We start from the raw sequence: 18991 nt of genomic DNA on the forward strand, positions 1-18991 counted from the left end.
CATGGAGGAGGAAGAGGAAGACAGTATAGATTCACAACAGGGGTTTTGAGGAAGGTCACAGCTCAGAGGCGGATGAGGGGGAGAGTTGGGAAATAATGGGAGAGGAGGAGGAGGGGGCAGAAGCAGAGCGGCAGGTGGCTGACATGATGTTATTAGAAAGTATCCCAAATCTTCCATCTCCCAGAACTCAGCAAGCCTTAAAAGTAGGAGCGCAAAGAGCTCAGAGACAGAGGGCATGTAGCAGCAGCCGTAGAAATGACGAATGAGGAAGTGGGAGAGACGGGGTGTGTGTGTGGAGATTCACTCGGGATAACACCATTCTCCAAGAGGCTGGGTTCTATAGCCTCTCTCTGTAAATACTGAAATAAAACAGGACAGTCAGAAACCTTTCCTTGTCTTTATACTTTCCTGGGCAACCAGCCAGGAGCTGATGACAGCACCCTGAAACTTCCTTACCTCCCCACCCCCAAGTAAAAGCACCACAAAATAATGACAATTATGCCGGGGATAAGCATGTATACATTGTACTTGATCAGACCTTTATTTGGATCTCATGGTCATTTTGCAAATGCATACTTTCCAATTGTCATTTTAGAGGACTGGAATGAGAACAGTTGATTGAAACCCAAAGGGCCCAGCTGAGGAGAAGAGTTTGAAGGTCCTTTTGGCTGGTCTGTGCCCCAAGGTGTCACTACGGACAGTCAGGCCAACAATGGTGACTGTGGAATGGAAGCAAGTATGGCAAAGACTTGTGGGTATACCCCTCAAACAGAAACAAAATGGCAGCCGTTATATTGGTTACCCAGTGCTTACCCTCATCTTTGGGTAATGGTAATACCTGAGAACACATTTAGTTTCTAGGCCTATATAACAATAAATAATAGCTCACGTATTTTTTCGTTACTGGAAATCATCCTGGAATATTTGTTTTTAAAAAATCACCACAAAACAGAAGAGGAAGCTTATGAGGAAGATGTAACTTCAAACTGTGCTTTAAAATTCCCCTGGTGTTCCTCAGGAGGTTAATGAGATGGGTCAACAATGGGCAGGCACAATTTCCTGAAAAACAGCTTAGCTGACACTGCCACTCAGCTTTCCCCTATTGGGTGTGCTTCCTCAAATCAGAAGGGCCCATGAGGAGACCCAACAGGCCCAGCCAGTGCCCTGCATGGACTGAGAACATGCGCCATTGTTGCAACACACAAGGATTTAATGGTAGGTGTCTTCATCACGCAAGTCAACACATAAAGAGTTCCTCAAGATACAAAATAGGAAAATCGCTGCAGGGAGACGACAGCTAGAGAACTATGGGTGGTATTCGATTAAATTTGGTCCATTAATTTAAATGGGACTACTCTGTGCAAAACTTAGCTAAATATCACCCGAAGTTCAGCGAGGGGCATGGCAGATGTTGACATGTTGGAAAGGGTCCAGAGAGGAGCTTCACTAAGGGGAAATCTTGCAAAGGATGTTCTCTGCATGTTGAGCCTGCAAATGCCTTTTCTCTCCTTTTTGTATTTAACATAATTCTTTCATTCAGAAACCAACCCATCTAACCCTGAGGGGAAAGTACGACAGATCAGGGTGGTTGATTAATTAAATTCCTGATGCTGGAGACAAACAATGAAGGAGGCCTTCACACCCTGAGCTTCTAGAGGTGACTGGCTGGTCAGAGTTAGAAACCAAATGCTGGACCAAAGATGGTTCTTTGGATCTGATCTATCAGGACTCTTCTTCTTCTTCTTCTTCTTCTTCTTCTTCTTCTTCTTCTTCTTCTTCTTCTTCTTCTTCTTCTTTTACATTAACACTTTATTGAGAGTCTACACATGGATTACCAAGGGAGTCTAATAATGCTCGAAGGCTATACACGCAACGAACAGCTGCTGGTGGAAGAGGAAAGTGCTGAGAGAGTGCGCAAGGAAACCAGTTAGTTCCCCTCAGCACACACAGAAGTAGGTTCATCACTAGTCAATAATAATCTGAGGCACTGGTTGTAGACATGGTCCCACACAGGAGTTAGTATCAGCGACTGTATTATATAACACAAAGGGCAATTGATTATTTTTATGGAAGAGCCAAGTTCAACCACATTGTCCCGGGGTGGTAGTCAACTGCCTTTTACTCAGACTAGACTCACTGAACTTAATGGACCCAGCGTTCATTCGTTTCAGTGGGTTGACCCTGAGTAAAACTTAGTTGAAGGCCACCCGTGGCCTTCAACTACTTCTGCAAAACACACCTGTCCCTTTTCTAGGGAACTTTCATGTCATGTTTTTACACCTCTAAACCAGCAGCTGCTGTCAAGCTCAGCAGACAGGAACAATGCCACAGCACCAGAAAAGCAGTCGGAATTGGCTTGAAATACCAGAATGTGAACTTTCTGCATGGACATCACAAAGCATTGCAAACCACTCCACCTCCACAACAATGCAGGTGCTTGGGACATGATTTTTATTCAGAAAGACTCTTTCCTCCAGGTAGCAGAACACACTAAATCATCTGTGTGGAAAATCACAAATGAAGAAGCCTAATAACAAAAATATGGTCAAGCTTCAAGGGCCAGATTGAGAAAACGTTGGCAATTTGATACAAGTGCTTGACCAGGACAAAGTGAGATGCTTACTAAATCCATATGGGTTTTGATTTCTTCCTCAAAGCAGGTCAGCCATAGCAACTGCTGTAAGGCTATGCTGAGATGGGCCAGTCTTGATTTAACAAATACGTAGACGCTGAGTTTCTTGGGTTCTTTTGTGAAGGCTGCCCAGTCCACAAGTCACTGCTGCATCTGGGCTGCCAATGGCAAGTGATCACAAGAAGGAAAAGAGGTGAGGAGTTCAAGATCCATGTGTGCTCATAGAACAGCTGGTTTCTTAAGGTGCAAGTTGTAGGATTGACAAGGTTCAACGTATGAATTACATGGAAGTTCATATATATTCAAAGTCACTCGGTAAGTGTAACAGTCTATCAGGTGGGAGAAAGAGAGATCAATTGCAGAGTTCCTATCTCTTGATTTAGGGTCCAGGAGGATCTAGACCTTTGGGTTTCCTATGGATGCTACCATTATCTTTCACTACTGAAAGTTTTGTTTCCAATAGGAAACTGGATGGAAAGCACTTTTATGGATGGAAATTAAGCTGCTCTGCTTTGGCAACCTAGAAAGCGAACGGTGCTGAGCTAAGCTCAGTGCAGATGCAACAGTCTCGAGCCAGCTACAGTTATGTGGAAAGTAAACAGTTTTGCTAGTAAGACAGCATTTTATGACAGCAAGAGGCTTAAGCTGAAAAAGGGACAGCTCTGATTCAAAACAGAACATAGTTCAATAGATGGCTCCTTGACACTCCATTGAAGAATTCCAAAATATCTGTGGCCTTTGGGATTTTGGCTTACTCTACCGCCAGTGAGTTATCAGGCTAACCCAAGAGAGATCTGAGGACAATATGGCACATATGATGGAAGGAAGATGTGAAGCCCAGGGACTGAGCTGGTCAAAGGAAGCAAATGTCACTGGACTGACCTGCTCAGGAAGACATTTGGGAAAGCTCTGCTTTACTGAAAGCTTCAGTCCTCCAAAGAGACTTGGAAGTGATTGGTGGTTAATTTTACCATTCTATAAATAACTGCAGTCTTCATTCCTAAACTTGCAACATCATAATCTGCAAAATTTATCCATGTACCTAAAAACAAAAAGGGTAAGGTAGTCATTTCCCTGCCCCCCAAGTATTCTTACTCTCGACCGTCGGCACAAATTGCTTCTAATGGTGAAGACAGACATAACGTTTAAACAGTGGTCTCAAGAACTTCCTCGCCTACAAGTCAAACCCTGGATCAAGCAATTAGTCCTGTTTCCAAAGAATGTGGGGTTTTGGTTTTTTTTGGGGGGGGATATATTTTATTTAAAATAGCATATGTAAGTGTATTAATCTCTAGGTTCACCTTTTCCCATTTTTCTCCTGTTAAAAACTGGCGAGCATCCATATTCCAGGGAGAAAAAGCGGGTGGTCAGGTGGTGTTCATGGCGTTCCATGCGCTAGCCAATCAGTACTCTGTACAGCTGGCTTTTGCTGCAGATGAATGCAGGTTTTTCAGAGGTCACCCTGGAAAACAATGCATATATTTTGAAATAAGAACTCCATAAGGATAAAGAGAAAGGAAAAGCTGCTTTCACCCAGTGTGATGAGGATGCTTTGGGAATTGCCTCACTGTTTTTACAATGATACAGCTGTCTTCATCATCAAAAACAAGGGGTTCTTGCAACGAGAGAGCAATCTTTTTTATCTGAGATTATTTTCTTCCCCTCTATTATTGAACATGCATCAAAACAACAGAGTCTTTCTTGTCATTTTTTTTTGGGGGGGTGGTGGTGGGAGGAATTAGTGCAGCAAAGAAATGTACGTGCTCTCATTCTACTACTTCTATAAGTAAAGTGTCAAAATAGCCTAACAACATCCAGACAAGTTACCAGACCAAACTTGCAGGAATCGGTGAAGGATGCAAATCATGAGCTAGACTTAAGGTACAATCCTAGTGAAAGGGAGATCCATGGAACTCATTTTTAACAGATGTGTCCTCAGAAAGTTTCCCACAGCACAACCAAATCCGTGAGAACCTCTGTGTGGAGATCACATATGGAATGCCGATACCATAGGATGGAATTTACCATTCAGCTGCATCACTAACACATACAGGATATGCCGACATTCCTATCAGGGAGCAAGGATAATTGTGAACGTTTCCAGTGAGTTCGCAGAGATGGAACTTCCCGCCCAACCCATCCCATAAACATCATGCCGTCTGCATACATAATATAATCCAGTATTGTCATGCTAAAGAACCACCCCTCCCCCCAAAAAAACCTAAAACAGAATCCCCAGAACTTTTAGTGAAGGTCAGAGAGTTCCCTGATGGGAACACGGAGTTTATGCACAGTGATGAGTTTCAGAAGCAGGTTTTCCAGCATAAAGCGTCCACCAATGACAAGCCGGAGAAAGTCAGCACCATTATTTCAATCCCCCAAGCAAACGAAGATTCTTCATGTTTTATCCCGCTGTCGAGACGGGTTGGGCTTTGGCTACTCCTCCAGTTCTCGAGAGCGGTCTTCTTTTGGCAGTGCCATCGCTTCATGCCGTATTTCTGTTTGATTTCTCGTGGAGAAAAAAGTTCATTTCGGAATCATCTGGCAGGGCGGCAGCTTCAGAGGCTGGCCACGGTTTACGAAGAGCTCTCTGCCGAGGCTGTTAAAAACAACAACAACAGACAGGCCGTAAGTAGATGCTTAGCTCAAAGAGAGGCAATTACAACACATCGCGGCTGAAACAAAAGGTCAAGGCTACATTACACAAATCACACAACTGCTAAAGCAAAACGTGCCCAGGCATATATTTGCTTTATTTTATTTTCCTGCATTTGCATTCCACCTGCCTGGAATCCAAGGCAGTACACACGAGGCAGCCAGGAGGTCTCCCATCCACTCAATCACTGACCAGACCCAGATCTGCAAATTGGTGCCCTCTCATTTGCCTTCAGATAATCACCTGGGACCATTTCCCCCCTGCATCCAACCCTTCCTTCTGAGCACAATTCAAAGTGTTGGTGCTGACCTTTAAAGCCCTAAACGGCCTCGGTCCAGTATACCTGAAGGAGCGTCTCCATCTCCATCATTCTGCCCGGACACTGAGGTCCAGCACCGAGGGCCTTCTGGCAGTTCCCTCACTGCGAGAAGCCAAGTTACACGGAACCAGGCAGAGAGCCTTTTCGGTAGTGGCACCCGCCCTGTGGAACGCCCTCCCACCAGGTGTCAAAGAGAAGAACAACTACCAGACTTTTAGAAGACATCTGAAGGCAGCCCTGTTTAGGGAAACTTTTAATGTTTAACAGACTACTGTATTTTAATACTTTGTTGAAAGCCAGATGGTCGGGGTATAAATAAATTATTATTATTATTATTATTATTACACTGTACCCCAAAGTTGGTTGATGACCACATTTGGCTGGGGAGGAGCCACAACTCAGTTGGGGAGAATCTGCCTTGCATGCAGAAGGTCAATCGCAGGCATCCGCAGGTGAGGCATTTAGCCAGTTCAATGGAAACCATACGACTTCAAAGTCAAAAAGTGCACCCAACTTTGATCAAGTCAAAAGTCAAAGTGCACTTAAGAGTCAAGAAAGTGCACCAGGCAAAAGCAAGCACTTGAAAAAAAACACCAACCATCTTTGGGAACTCTCACCTGAAGCAATTATTAAAGCCATTATCAGTTGGTGACTCATATAAGTTTTAATCTGCTAATTAGTGGACCAAATATGCACACTTAGCATTCCAGATGCTGGACTCCAACTCCCACCAGCCCCAGCCAGCCTAGCTGATGGCCAGCAATGATGGGGGTTGTAGTCCAGCGACATTTTGGAGGTCCAGTTTCCCTATTCCTGGGCCATGCAGTGCACATGCATAACTTAACCACCTCCCTCAGGAACTTCCCACCACCAAAGCAACTGCTTTAGTCATATGCTACGTATGCATATTTGGTCTACTAATTAGCAGATTAAAACTTACATGAGTCATCAACTGATAATTGCTTCAACAGGGTACTAGCCCAATCTTTTTTCTTTTTAGTTTTTATGAACTCTGCAGCCGGGATGCTTCTTCTCCAAAGAAGATCTGCTCTAGGCCTGTCGCCAGCACAACCTCTGCTTTCAAAGGGATTTGCTGTCCCTGCTGGGTTGGATAAGGATCTGCCTTTCTCCAGCCAGAAGGGAAATCCAGGATTGTTTGTGTGAGAGAATGAGTGTGTGAGAGAGAAGGTCAGTAGCAGAGCTTCTGCTCTGCGTACAGAAGTTCCCAAGTTCACCCTCTGGCTACCTCATGAGAAGAGAAGACTCCCTGGAAAAGACCCTGATGTTGGGAAAGATTGAGGGCACAAGGAGAAGGGGACAACAGAGGATGAGATGGTTGGACAGTGTTCTCGAAGCTACAAACATGAGCCTGACCAAACTGCGATGCAGTGGAAGACAGAAGTGCCTGGTGTGCTCTGGTCCATGGGGTCATGAAGAGTCGGACACAACTAAATGACTAAACAACAACAACATTTTGAGCATTTTATTGGTAACTCTGTTTTCTCTGTGGTTCCTTTTCTTGTGAAGGACAGCCCAACTTTCCTCCCTTGTGTTTATATGGAAGCTTAAAAAGCTCAACTCACAAGTTGTGTACACTTGGATAAGAAGCGAAACTGCGAATTCACAGGATGAATTCTTGCAGGGTTGATCTTTAACGAAGGGCTAACGCTATCACAGCAAAATCTGGTGATAAATCCCTGATCAGGACAGAATGGAGCATGTAGTATCCCAGCTCTTAATGAGACACTGCTCAGGAAAAACTGATTTGGCCAAAGAATATCAAGCACCCCCTTCAATATCCAGACTTTTCATGTCTTCTGGAAGGAGCTCTGTCTTAGAATAATCTGCAACATGTGTGTACAATTTTCAACAACATATAAGGATCCCAACTGATGAGCAACAAGCAAGTTTAATGCTCATTCAGAGTGCCAATATTCTGAGTATTTGGCTTGTAACGTCTTGACGCTTATTCTTATTTTTACAAAGCTGAACGAAGAGGCATGCTATCAACGAAGAGGCATGCTATTAATTGGCAGGCATTTTAGATGATGGCCGAAGAGAGGGAAGCTGCCAATTCGTAGCAGCACCTTAAACAGGGACCCTTCACTTTGATCCTGCAAACGTCCCCATGTCCTGCCAAAAACAGAGAAAAGCCCCCAACGACTTGTAATTAGACACCTTGTGTATAGGTGTTCTACATGTACTCGACTCCTGATAAAAGATCGCTTATAAATAAAATATACACCCGAAGAGCCGTGGCTCGCAGCCAGCAAACAGATGCTCCGCAAGAGAATTACTGTTGCAAGCTAGCGTATTCTTGCCAAGAGGCTACGGATGAGACAGGGCAAAGGCAAGGATGGCTCCGGGTTCCAGTAATTTCCCGTGGGTCACATTAAGGTTAAGGCTGCATTTGATTCTGATTTTCACTGAACAGTGAAATGTCAGGGGGAGTTTACTGCTCTAAGCTTCCTGTATTGAGGTCACATTGCCAGCAAATAGAATTTCCAAGCCTGGCCCCCTGTGTACAAATCCGGACATTGCTGCATGTATTTTTTTTATTTATTGCACAACTTTCTAACAAAGCAATCCACTGATAAGTGGCATCGACGGTACACCAGTTCAAAGGTGGTTTTGAACAGCTCAGCTACTTGATGGGAAAAGCAGTATGAAAACGAAACAACAAGAGCCTCTGGTTCATTCTGTCCTCCAGGCCGGATCAAGGATGGAGGGGTTTCGGGGGCAGCAATAATCAGGAACTGCGTAGGCAACGCTTTAAAATTCACACTCATGCACGCGTCAAAGTCTCCGCCAAACTAACTGGGGGTTCTATTTTAAAAATCCAAATTCCGCCAACGTATAAATCATGCAAATGGATGAACTTTGCATATGCCTGCTTATTTTCTGTAATTTGATCTGCTCCCATTCGCCATGGAACTGGGCAAAGAGCAATGCCAGGCCTTGCCCCCTGACCTGCGGAGATCTTATCCAGTCTCCCTTCTGGATTCTGAAATTTCTTCAAGCGCTGGCCAGGCACTTTCAAGCATATCTCCACAATAATAAGGGGCCATAAAGCTGCTCTACGCTTTTCTGCACTTCCAAAGAACTGCAGCAACATTTTCACAGCCGGGCCTATAGCCAGGAAGTTTTGTATGGGAAGTGACATGGCTCAGCATTGGAGCATCTCCTTTGCATGCAGAAGGTCCCGGGTTCGATCCTTGCCATCTCTAGGAAGGACTAGGAATATCCCCTGCCTGAAACCCTGGACAAAAGATCCGATCACCAGAAATTATGCCTAAGCTTTGGTTTTGTCCAGATTTGAAAATGTCGCCTGTTTTCAAACCAAAGCAAGGACACTTTAAAAATAAAAATGAATTTTTATTAAATATTTTCTTGGTTTATAAAAGTACATGCCTTGTCTCTTTTTTCCAGGTTGTACAGTGCTTCTTACAAATCAGCTACCGGTACATTTGTTGTGAGACATTAGTGCTGATTACAGTGGTACCTCGGGTTAAGAACTTAAATCGTTCTGGAGGTCCGTTCTTAACCTGAAACTGTTCTTAACCTGAAGCACCACTTTACCTAATGGGGGCCTCCTGCTGCCGCCGCGCCGCCGAAGCACGATTTCTGTTCTTATCCTGAAGCAAATTTCTTAACCCGAAGTACTATTTCTGGGTTAGCGGAGTCTGTAACCTGAACCGTATGTAACCTGAAGCATCTGTAACTCAAGGTACCACTGTACAGTATAAGGTTGGGGAAGAAGGGGGGCAGGGTGAGGCACGGGGACTAGCCAGGCAGCGCTGTTGGTGCTGGCAGTCCTTAGGGGCTCCACACAGCCATGGCGTTCACCATTTTGCCTCGCTGGAAGTCCAGAACACTTTTTTTTGGGGGGGGGGGGAAATGAATACGATATCAAATCTTCTTCTTCTTCTTCTTCTTCTTCTTCTTCTTCTTCTTCTTCTTTAAAAAGAGATATCAATATGGATTTTTTTGTTTGTGAGGCCAGATGATCAAAACATACAGCCTGCAATTCTGAGATGAAGCATTTTGGGGAGAATGGAAGTCCTGGCAGATGCTCCCAGCAGGTAGCCTTTCGTAAAGCCAATTAGTCAGAGGCTATTGCAGCTGCTCTATGAGACTCAACTGGATTGCAGAAAAAACAACAAAAAATGTACTAATCCAAAATATATTCTAGTAAACGGCATACACGCGTCCGCAGGTAATTAGAGCAACACCAGACTCAAAATTCTCATCAGCCCTGCTTTGAAAACAACAACAACAACAACAACAACAAACAAACAAACCCCACAGCCTCGTTCTGAGAGGTGTGTGTGTGTGTGTGTGTGTGTGTTTTACAGAGGGACAAACCTTTGACAGTTTTACACAGATTAGGCAGAAAAGAGTGACAGAAGGAGCTCTGTGTTTCTTTGTGTGTTTGATTATGTTTTTATATATGTTGGAAGCTGCCCAGAGTGGCTGGGGCAACACAGTTAGGTGTGCAGGGTATAAAAATAAAAATAAAAATAAAAGATGTCCCTATATTCATCGAAGAAATATTGGAGGGTATGGTATCGGGTAGTGTGACAGCAGCTCTGCGTATTCCTGGCCCTACACAGTTCCCATTAAAAAAGTCTTCCCCCTTTCCTCCAGGAGGAGGAATTCTTCGTACACATGCCCACTGCAAAGAATAGGGAAGCCTAGCTTGCTGGGAGGTCTGCAGAGGCATCAAAGCAACTCTGGAGATCAAAGAGCGCAACTTTCAAGTAAACTGTACATTTGAATATGCACTAACATGGTGGTTCATGAACTTTGCTGAAGTCAAGGTTTGCTGCAGAGACGACTTGGTTCCAGCCTTCAGATTCTGGAAGTGGAAAAGATCTCAGGGGTACCTGTCAAAAGGCTCAGCGACAAACCTCTGAAGTTGCAAGGTACACAACCCCTGTGCTGAAACATTTGTCAGCATTTTTAAAAAGGTGACACCGAGTGACAGTGTCTCTTTGAGAGGTTGAACATTAAATTCAGCTCTCAGTTCATTTGCCTTTTGGTGCTTATGAAGCACCAGGAAAGAGGGAGACAGCCTTGCCTTGGTGGTTTATTATATTGATGGCCGGGTCTTCTGGGCGAGGTGTTTTAATTCCTCTGCAGCCTTTGGAAAAATTGCTGACTTTTGCCTCCACGTGCGTTTAAAGGCCTTTTTTGCTCAGCAAATGCACTGCAGCAAATAGCATTTTCTGGCACGGACGGAGAAGGGGCCGTGCAATCTTTAAGGCAGAACATTACTTTATTACACATGTTAAGGCTTTTACTCCGTTTTAACTTTTATGAGCACGACAAAGAACGGAGAACCGGCGTTTAAATGAAGGCTCCTTTTATCCCCAGTCAACTTCACACCACTCGCAAAATGTCACTGAGATATTTACTTCCAATGTGCCCAATCCCTTTAAACTGTTCTGGGACTATTACATTTTTTTGGGGGGGGGGGGAATTGTAGAGAGAGGACCCTTGTGGTATCCCAATACCACTGACATTTCTTAACATATTAGTGGCTTGCTTGCGGCATGAGAGCTTTCTGAAGCCAAACGAGACATGATGGAAGAAGCCCCTTGTATTTAAGGCTGAGTTTACCCATTCACACAAATCTTAGAATTGTAGAGTGGGAAGGGACCCAATCCCCTGCAATACAGGAATCTTTTTGCCAGTGTTCTGTATGTGGCCCTTCTCTTGCAGTCAACCTGGAAGCTGCAGTTAGTGAAGAATGCCTCAGCACGATTGCTGACAGGAGTGAGGTCTTGTCACCATATAACACCTGCGTGCAGAGATCTGAACGGGCTGCTGATTTGCTAGTGGGCTGGCTTTGAGGTGCTGCTATTAGTACAGTGGAACCTCTACTCACGACCACAGTTCGTTCTGGAGGCCCGTCCGGAAGTTGAAACGGGTCGCTGGGAGAGGCACCATTGTGCGCAGGCAGCGATCGCCCGCTTCTGCGTATGTGCAAATGGTGATTGCCACTTCTGCGCATGCTTGAATGGTGGCAAACCTACCAGTTACTTCCGGTTTGCCGCAGATGTTTTTATATATGTTAGAAGCTGCCCAGCGTGGCTGGGGCAACCCAGTAAGATGTGTGGGGTATAAATAGTAAAATTATCATTGTGGAATGGGACGTCCCTATTTTTCATCAGAGAAATGTTGGAAGGATATGATATTACTCATTCCACCTTTGTAATAATTTGATCGTTTAGTGCGGCAGCACTTTTGGAACTCCCTGCCTATTGAGATTCAGCAAACGCCTTCCCTGCACTGTTTCTGGCGCATGCTAAAAACATTCTTGTATAGGCAAGCCTACCAAGATGCTTAAAACATTGGGTTGTTTATAAATCTGTTTTCTTTGATTTAACTTTTGTAAGTTTTAAAGTAGGGTTGTACATTTTTCTTGATTTTATGGTTTTATCCTTTTGTGAACCGCTTTGAGGTTTGTTTGTTTGCTTTTAAAAAAAAGTCGGTGTGGTTTTGGATACCCCCAGAAGGCAAGGAGAGTCAAATCCTCATTTGCCCAATGATAGAACAGCCCACACCCGTTGCTACAGCCCCACAGCCATCACCCCTGGGTGATTTCCATCTTACTGGGCTCGTTTCCAGTATCAGAGCTCGGCTACGATTAAATATTTTCAATAAACACACAAGATGTAACCGGCTGTACATTTGAAAAAATATTATATACTATTCATTGTACTGAATCGTTGATTTCAACAGAAGTAGCTCAAAGTTCAACAAAAAAAGTAGAAGACCCAGTGGATCAGTTCATTCTCTAATCAGTTTATGCATAAGGTCCATATATGTGAAAGTGTCTATTCCACTTGTCTGTTCAACAATCCACACGAAAGGTTGTTACAGTTCCACAGAATCCTTTCACAGAGTGTAAGACAAGGATTTCTGGAATATTAGCCTTGTTTCGCCATCCTGGGCTTCGTCAGTAGCACAAACTCTAGGCATAGCTGTCGACTTTTCCCTTTTCTTGCGAGGAACCCTATTCGGAATAAGGGAATTTCCCTTAAAAAATGGGAAGAGTTGATAGCCATGACTCTAGGTAATACAAATAAATACAATATCGTAATCTCACGCATTTTTACAGCAAAAATAATATAAAAACTGTCAACAACCTTATATACCATATATGATATCACAGGACAGTGGATCTTATAGCATAGTAGTAGCTGCTGTAAGTAGCAACTTTTACAGAGTAGAGTTGTATTGGACAAGCACAATATTGATTCGAGTAATAGGTGTTGGCAATCAACAGATACAAGATTTCTTTCTTAAAGTGACCCATATGGCACAGCAGAAGTAAAACTGAGATTCCTCCGTTGGGGATCCCTAGCCTCACTTTCAGAGGTGTAAGGCATCAGGCAGCTGCTGGGAGTGGGGCAAGTCTGAGAAGCCACCCACCATGTTAAATTTGCCACACTCCCCACAAGCAGGGCTTTTTAAAAAGGGGGAACTCACAGGAACTCAGTTCCGGCACCTCTCAAGTGGGCGCCATTGCCATTCTAAGAGAACAAGGTCCATGATGAGTTCCAGCACCACTTCTTCTAGAAAAATAGGACCCAAGTGATGCTGCATTGAGGCATATGGGGAAATTGGACATTAGGGGAAATTGGGTGGCTAGCAGAAACATGCTGCTAATTGTTGCAGTCTGTTGCCCCACCACTGGACCAACCAAGCTATAACCCTGCTGTCGTCCCATCCCCGTCCCCCGGTCATTCCCTGGGAAGTGGAAACAGAGAGATTGTGAAATCAGTGCGTACTACAGAAATCCCCCGAGGCTCTCGCCTTTGCATCGGTTGCAACTGTAAGACTTTGGGTAGGAACTTAGAGCTTCCCAGGTGACTTAGAGAAAACTCTTGGCTGGTTCATGCAACTGTGTAAACTCAGTTTTTACGGCCCTTCTTATCAGACCAGTAGGTTCCTGGGCCAATTTGTTGACCTGGCCTTAAGCGGTTGCTTATATGCACATGATACCCACATCCGCATGCTCTGCTTTCTTAATCACAGGCTACGTGGATTTCCTTTCAAGCAATATATATATATAAGCAGATGTGCTTCCTGAACTACATGCGTACCATAATAGGCGGATGATACTCTGAACTATCAATTTGCCATACCACAGAGAGGAGTGGCCCAGAGGTGTCTGTGGCCCAGCCAGCAATGGCCTCTTGTTGGTTGCTGCCCAACTATGCCAGGATTCCTCCCCATCATTTTGCACTGTATTCTGGGACATCTGTCTGTCTGTCACATTTTGTGCTGTGTTTCTGAGGTGCAAAAAGCCAAAAACAGCCTGTGCAGGCATTGGCATACAAACTGCTGCAATGAGATTTGTTCCAATGAAATTTCATCTTGTTATTTTCCGAGGAGCTTTTTATCTTGCAAAACTTTCTTCGCTGTTAGTAGAACTTTTTCACAGGAACTTACTATTACCGTATTTTTTTGTTCCATAGGGCGCACCTAGCTTTTTTGGGGGGGGGGGGAATCAAGAAAAAAAATCTTATTTCCCCCCCAGCCCCAAAGAGTAGCGTACAGTCTGCGTGCAACCTCTCCCTTCCGGAGGGGTTGCATGCTGCTATGGCACAAGCCAAGACAGCGCTGTCTTGGCTTCCTCTTTAGCTGTGTGCAACCTCTCCAGCTGAGAGAGGCTGCACGGGGCTAAAGAAGCCATAGCCCCGAGCAGCCTCTCCCTGCCGGGAGGGGCTGCACGCGGCTATGGCACAAGCCAAGGCAGCCAGTGGGATCCATCCTTTTTAGCCCCATGCAGCCTCTCCCTGCCGGAGGGGCTGCGCGCGACTATCCCTGCAGCCTGGAGAGCGAGAGGGGTCGGTGCGCACCGACGCCTCTCGCTCTCCAGGCTTCAGTGAAAGCAACGCGAAGCCTTTGGAGTGCGGAGGGAGCACTCCCTCTGTGCTTCGGAGGCTTTGCGTTGCTATCGCTGAAGCCAAGGAGCCTGCATTCGCCCCATAGGACGCACATACATTTCCCCTCAATTTTTGGAGGGGGGAAAAGTGCGTCCTATAGAGCGAAAAATACGGTATACAAAACATGCTCCGCCAATAAATAATGCAGATTTCTGTTATTTAGCTGTTTCACATTCTTTGCTTCTGCAAAAAACCCCACAACCTAATAGCCCCCATCAATTATCAATTTTCCTCATTCATAAACCCAAAGACCCTAGCCTTGTAGCTGACCCAATGAGGTACACTAAAAATGCATGTGGTACTCATACATAAAGCATCTGCCTCTGAGGTGTATAACTGTACAAAAATGAGTCACCCAAAGGGGAACTAAAAGTAGGAAATGCAGGGGCGGATATTTTTGCAGCCAGACTACCTCAACATTCATCTCTCGTGATTTTATCTCATCTTATTTATTTAAAATATTTGTAACCTATTTTTCATCACAATGCACTCCGGGGGCAGCATACAATAATACAATAATATGAATGAAAAGCTACCCAACACAACCATAAACATTAAAACCACAAGCAGAGAGCAGCAGTAACAGGAATAATCAAAACCTGGCCAGGCAATCAACGTGCCGTAAAGATCTGATGGGAGAGATGGATTTTCCACGGGTGCCGAAAACTAATCAGCATCAATGCCAATCATATTTCAAGGTGGAGGCATTTGGGCATCACTGCAGGATAAGGCCTTACCCTGGAGGCTGGATGCAGAACAACCCAGAGGGCATCAGCTGCAGAGCTCAGCAGGTTGACAGGGTGGTATGGGAGCAGACGCTCCATCAAAGGTCCAAGTTGGGAGAACTACCTGAAAATGATTCACAGGTGGTATTTAACTCCAAGTAGGCTTGCTAAGAAGGGATGCGGGTGGCACTGTGGGTTAAACCACAGAGCCTAGGACTTGCTGATCAGAAGGTCGGCGGTTCGAATCCCCGCGATGGGGTGAGCTCCCATTGCTCGGTCCCAGCTCCTGTCAACCTAGCAGTTCAAAAGCACACCAGTGTAAGTAGATAAATAGGTACCGCTCCGGCGGGAAGGTAAACGGCGTTTCCGTGCGCTGCTGTGGTTTGCCAGAAGCGGCTTAGTCATGCTGGCCACATGATCCGGAAGCTGTACGCCGGCTCCCTCGGCCAATAAAGCGAAATGAGCACCGCAACCCCAGAGTTGTCCTCAACTGGACCTAACTGTCAGGGGTCCCTTTACCTAGGCTTGCTAAGATGTGTAAGACTGAATCAGGTAAGTGTTGGAGATGCAAAGAGGTGGAGGGAATGTTCTTTCATATGTGGTGGACTTGTAAAAGGGTTAAAGAGTATTGGGAAATGATCCATTAGGAATTGAATTTTTTTTTAAAAGTACTTCCCACCCCCCACCCCCAAACCCAGAGTCCTTTCTGTTGGGGATAATTCAGACTGAAATTCCCTGGTGTCTAAAAAGGTTATTTTTATTATTTATTTATTTATTTATTTATTTATCTTATTAAAGATTTTGTTGATTTACAAAAGTGTGCAATGTCTCTCTCTCATGTCCCCCCCCCCCCATGTAACATTTTTACAAATCATTTTCATTTGTTGAGACATTAGGAAGAAAAGGGGGAAAGAGGTGGAGGGGGGAGAGATGGGTGAGGGTGGGGTCGGGTGGCGATGTTTCTATTCAAAGCAGTGGCGTAGCATGGGTTGTCAGCACCCGGGGCAAGGCAAGTAATTTGCGCCACCTAACCCGTGGATTTGCGCCCCCTAACCCGTGGATTTGCCCTAACCCCCAGATGTTGCGCCCGGTGCGGCCGGCCCCCCCTGCACCCCCCACGCTACACCACTGATTCAAAGTGTTGGTGCTGACATTTAAAGCCCTAAACGGCCTTGGTCCAGTATACCTGAAGGAGCGTCTCCACCCCCATCATTCTGCCCGGACGCTGAGGTCCAGCGCCGAGGGCCTTCTGGCGGTTCCCTCATTGTGAGAAGCAAAGCTACAGGGAACCAGGCAGAGGGCCTTCTCGGTAGTGGCGCCCGCCCTGTGGAACGCCCTTCCAGCAGATGTCAAAGCGATAAACAACTACCTGACATTCAGAAGACATCTTAAGGCAGCCCTGTTCAGGGAAGTTTTTAACGTGTGATATTTTACTGTACTTTTGGTTTTTATGGAAGCCGCCCAGAGTGGCTGGGGAGGCCCAGCCAGATGGGCGGGGTATAAATAATAAATTATTATTATTATTTCACTTATTATATGTAAAAAGGTTATTTATGTATGTTACTACTGCAGCCTGTGTTTTGTTAGCCCCCAAATGGAAAACAAGTGAGGTTCCAACTGAAGAAGAATGGCAACTTAAGCAGATGGAATATGCACAACTCGCAGACTTAACACATAGAATAAGAGAAGAAGAAGAACATATGTTTAAAGAAGATTGGAAAATGTTTATTGAATATATGGGGGGGAAATTGTGTACAGCTGAAAACGATGGCAGCATTAAGATAAATTCAACAGTGTAAACCAGTTTTGATGGGTGCAATAATAGAATAATGAATGGCATAGTTTTTGTAAAATATGCAGGGATTTATGATATGTAAAATGAACCATGGAAAGAGAAGAAGGGAAGTCACTGAGGGATGTAAACTGAGTATTTTAAATTGTCAAACAGAAAACTTAATAAAAATATATACAAAGGTCCCTAGTTGTTTAGGGCTTGGTATATGAGCTCCAAATGATGGCTCTAGCTGGCCCTGTGTGTTGCTTATAGTCCTGAAACAGCTTTTTGCCAAGCGCTGCCCTCAATATGTTTTGGACCACAACTCACATCAGCCCCCCCGCTATAGTTCCCCCCCCCCTTAAATCCACTGGCTGTTAATTTATAATTATTACTATAATGAATTTACAAAATAAAAATACAGGCAACTGTGTTAAGTTATTGTACATTGCAGGCCGTGTGTGTGTGTGTGTGTAGTTTTTTGGAGGGTGGGGGGCTTTGCTCTTGCCTCCATTTGGTATAAGATCACGATAGGTCGATAAGATGGAGAAGCCAATATACACACACTTGGAGGGGTAGAGCCATGGGCCCACCAGTCAACAGGGGGTCTCTTAAATTAATCCATCTCCTTAAAAAAAAGTTTTTAACCCTTTCCAGTCCAAGGCTACAAAGAACATCTATCTTTGCAATGCACCTGGAGTCAGCAGAAGGCAGCTGAGTAGCTTCCCATCATCTTAGCTCTTGTATATACTTTGGCTGCCACAGGACACTCCCTCCCCCCGATGTTCTGCGATCCCACCCAGTGCGAATCTCTACATACCCAGCTTGGCCTTGCAATTTTTAATGGAACAGCAGCAGAATCAGGACCTTAGGTCAAGCTTATGCGCATCAGAGAGTCCGTGAACAAGGAGGCCCAGCCAACGTTGTAGTTGTAGTCCAAAGCATCTTGAGGGCACCATGTTGGTGAATGCTGTTCTGCAGTAACACAGGAAAGACTAGACTACCACACCTCTTGTGCCTTCACTCCGTTGCTGATGTCTGATCCTGTATAGAAAGCTCATGCCTCAAGGCTCTTTTATGCAGCGTGCCGGAATCATAAGCTATTTCATCTTTTCACATTTTGATTAATGTCAATGGGGATTCTTTGCCAGTTTCCTGGGTGAGAGTGAAGTTGACAAATACTGATGCTTACCCAAGGAACTCGAATCCTGACAGGTCTATATATATTTAAAGCTAACACCAGAAATTCAATCAATAAAGAGAGGAAAGTAGATTTAGGTGTTAGATCTAGTTGCTTGTACTCTTGTAGATTTGTGGGATTATTAGTTCTCGGTTTCTCGGTCTCAAAACACGCATATGTTTAACAACATGTGTCTTTTGGAACATGCAGAGTTAATGCTGCAAATGAGCGGAAGAGCAGCTTAATTTTCAGATGATCTGAACATCTGAAGGACCCCAAGGCCTTTCAGGTTCAATACCTGCAAATGAGCGGCAAAACATCACATCTTCAACTGCACAGCCTTGCAATATCATGCTCCTCTCCATCTTATGGGAAGGGGCATAGCTCAGAAGCAGAACACCTGCCTCAAATACAGAAGTTTCCAGATTCAATCCCCAGCAACAGGGCTGGGCGAGACCCCTCTGAAACCGAGCAAGATACAGCGATACAGTATAATTCAGTATGTTCCTATGTTATGGCAGCCCCTCTGCAGGCATGGGGTGACATAACTGGGCTCCTGAGCCCCACAGGTGTGCCGCAGAAAGAATGTAGTCGGGTCAAGGGAGTAGTGGACTCAGAAAAGGTTGAAAACCTCTGTCCTGTGATAGGACTGTGCTGAAAATGTCTCCCTCTCATTTGGCTTAGAAGGTGAGTTTACATAGCTTCCAACTGGGTGGGGGTTCCTTCTCGCAGAAATGAGGAGCTG

The 18991-nt window shown here is 44.9% G+C and overlaps 1 protein-coding gene across 6 annotated transcripts in view; it reads right to left on the reverse strand.

The window, feature by feature from the left end:
* Positions 1–936: 936 nt before the first annotated feature.
* The window catches only part of SAMD12 (sterile alpha motif domain containing 12), a 203911-nt gene continuing 185856 nt past the window's right edge, over positions 937–18991 (reverse strand). For 4 of the 6 annotated variants that reach the window (XM_083622373.1, XM_083622372.1, XM_083622374.1 and 1 more), the window contains one exon: positions 2435–5231. Coding sequence is in view for 2 of the 6 variants with exons in the window: in XM_083622372.1 (XP_083478498.1) it covers positions 5209–5231 (23 nt within the window). In the remaining 4 variants the exon portion in view is untranslated. Of the gene's footprint in view, positions 1752–1800; positions 5232–18991 lie in introns of those variants that run through there. The other 2 variants (XR_014549977.1, XR_014549978.1) reach the window with 2 other exon arrangements.

Source organism: Podarcis filfolensis, assembly GCF_964270895.1.
Source record: "Podarcis filfolensis genome assembly, chromosome: 7".
In the NCBI taxonomy this organism is placed as follows: domain Eukaryota; kingdom Metazoa; phylum Chordata; class Lepidosauria; order Squamata; family Lacertidae; genus Podarcis; species Podarcis filfolensis.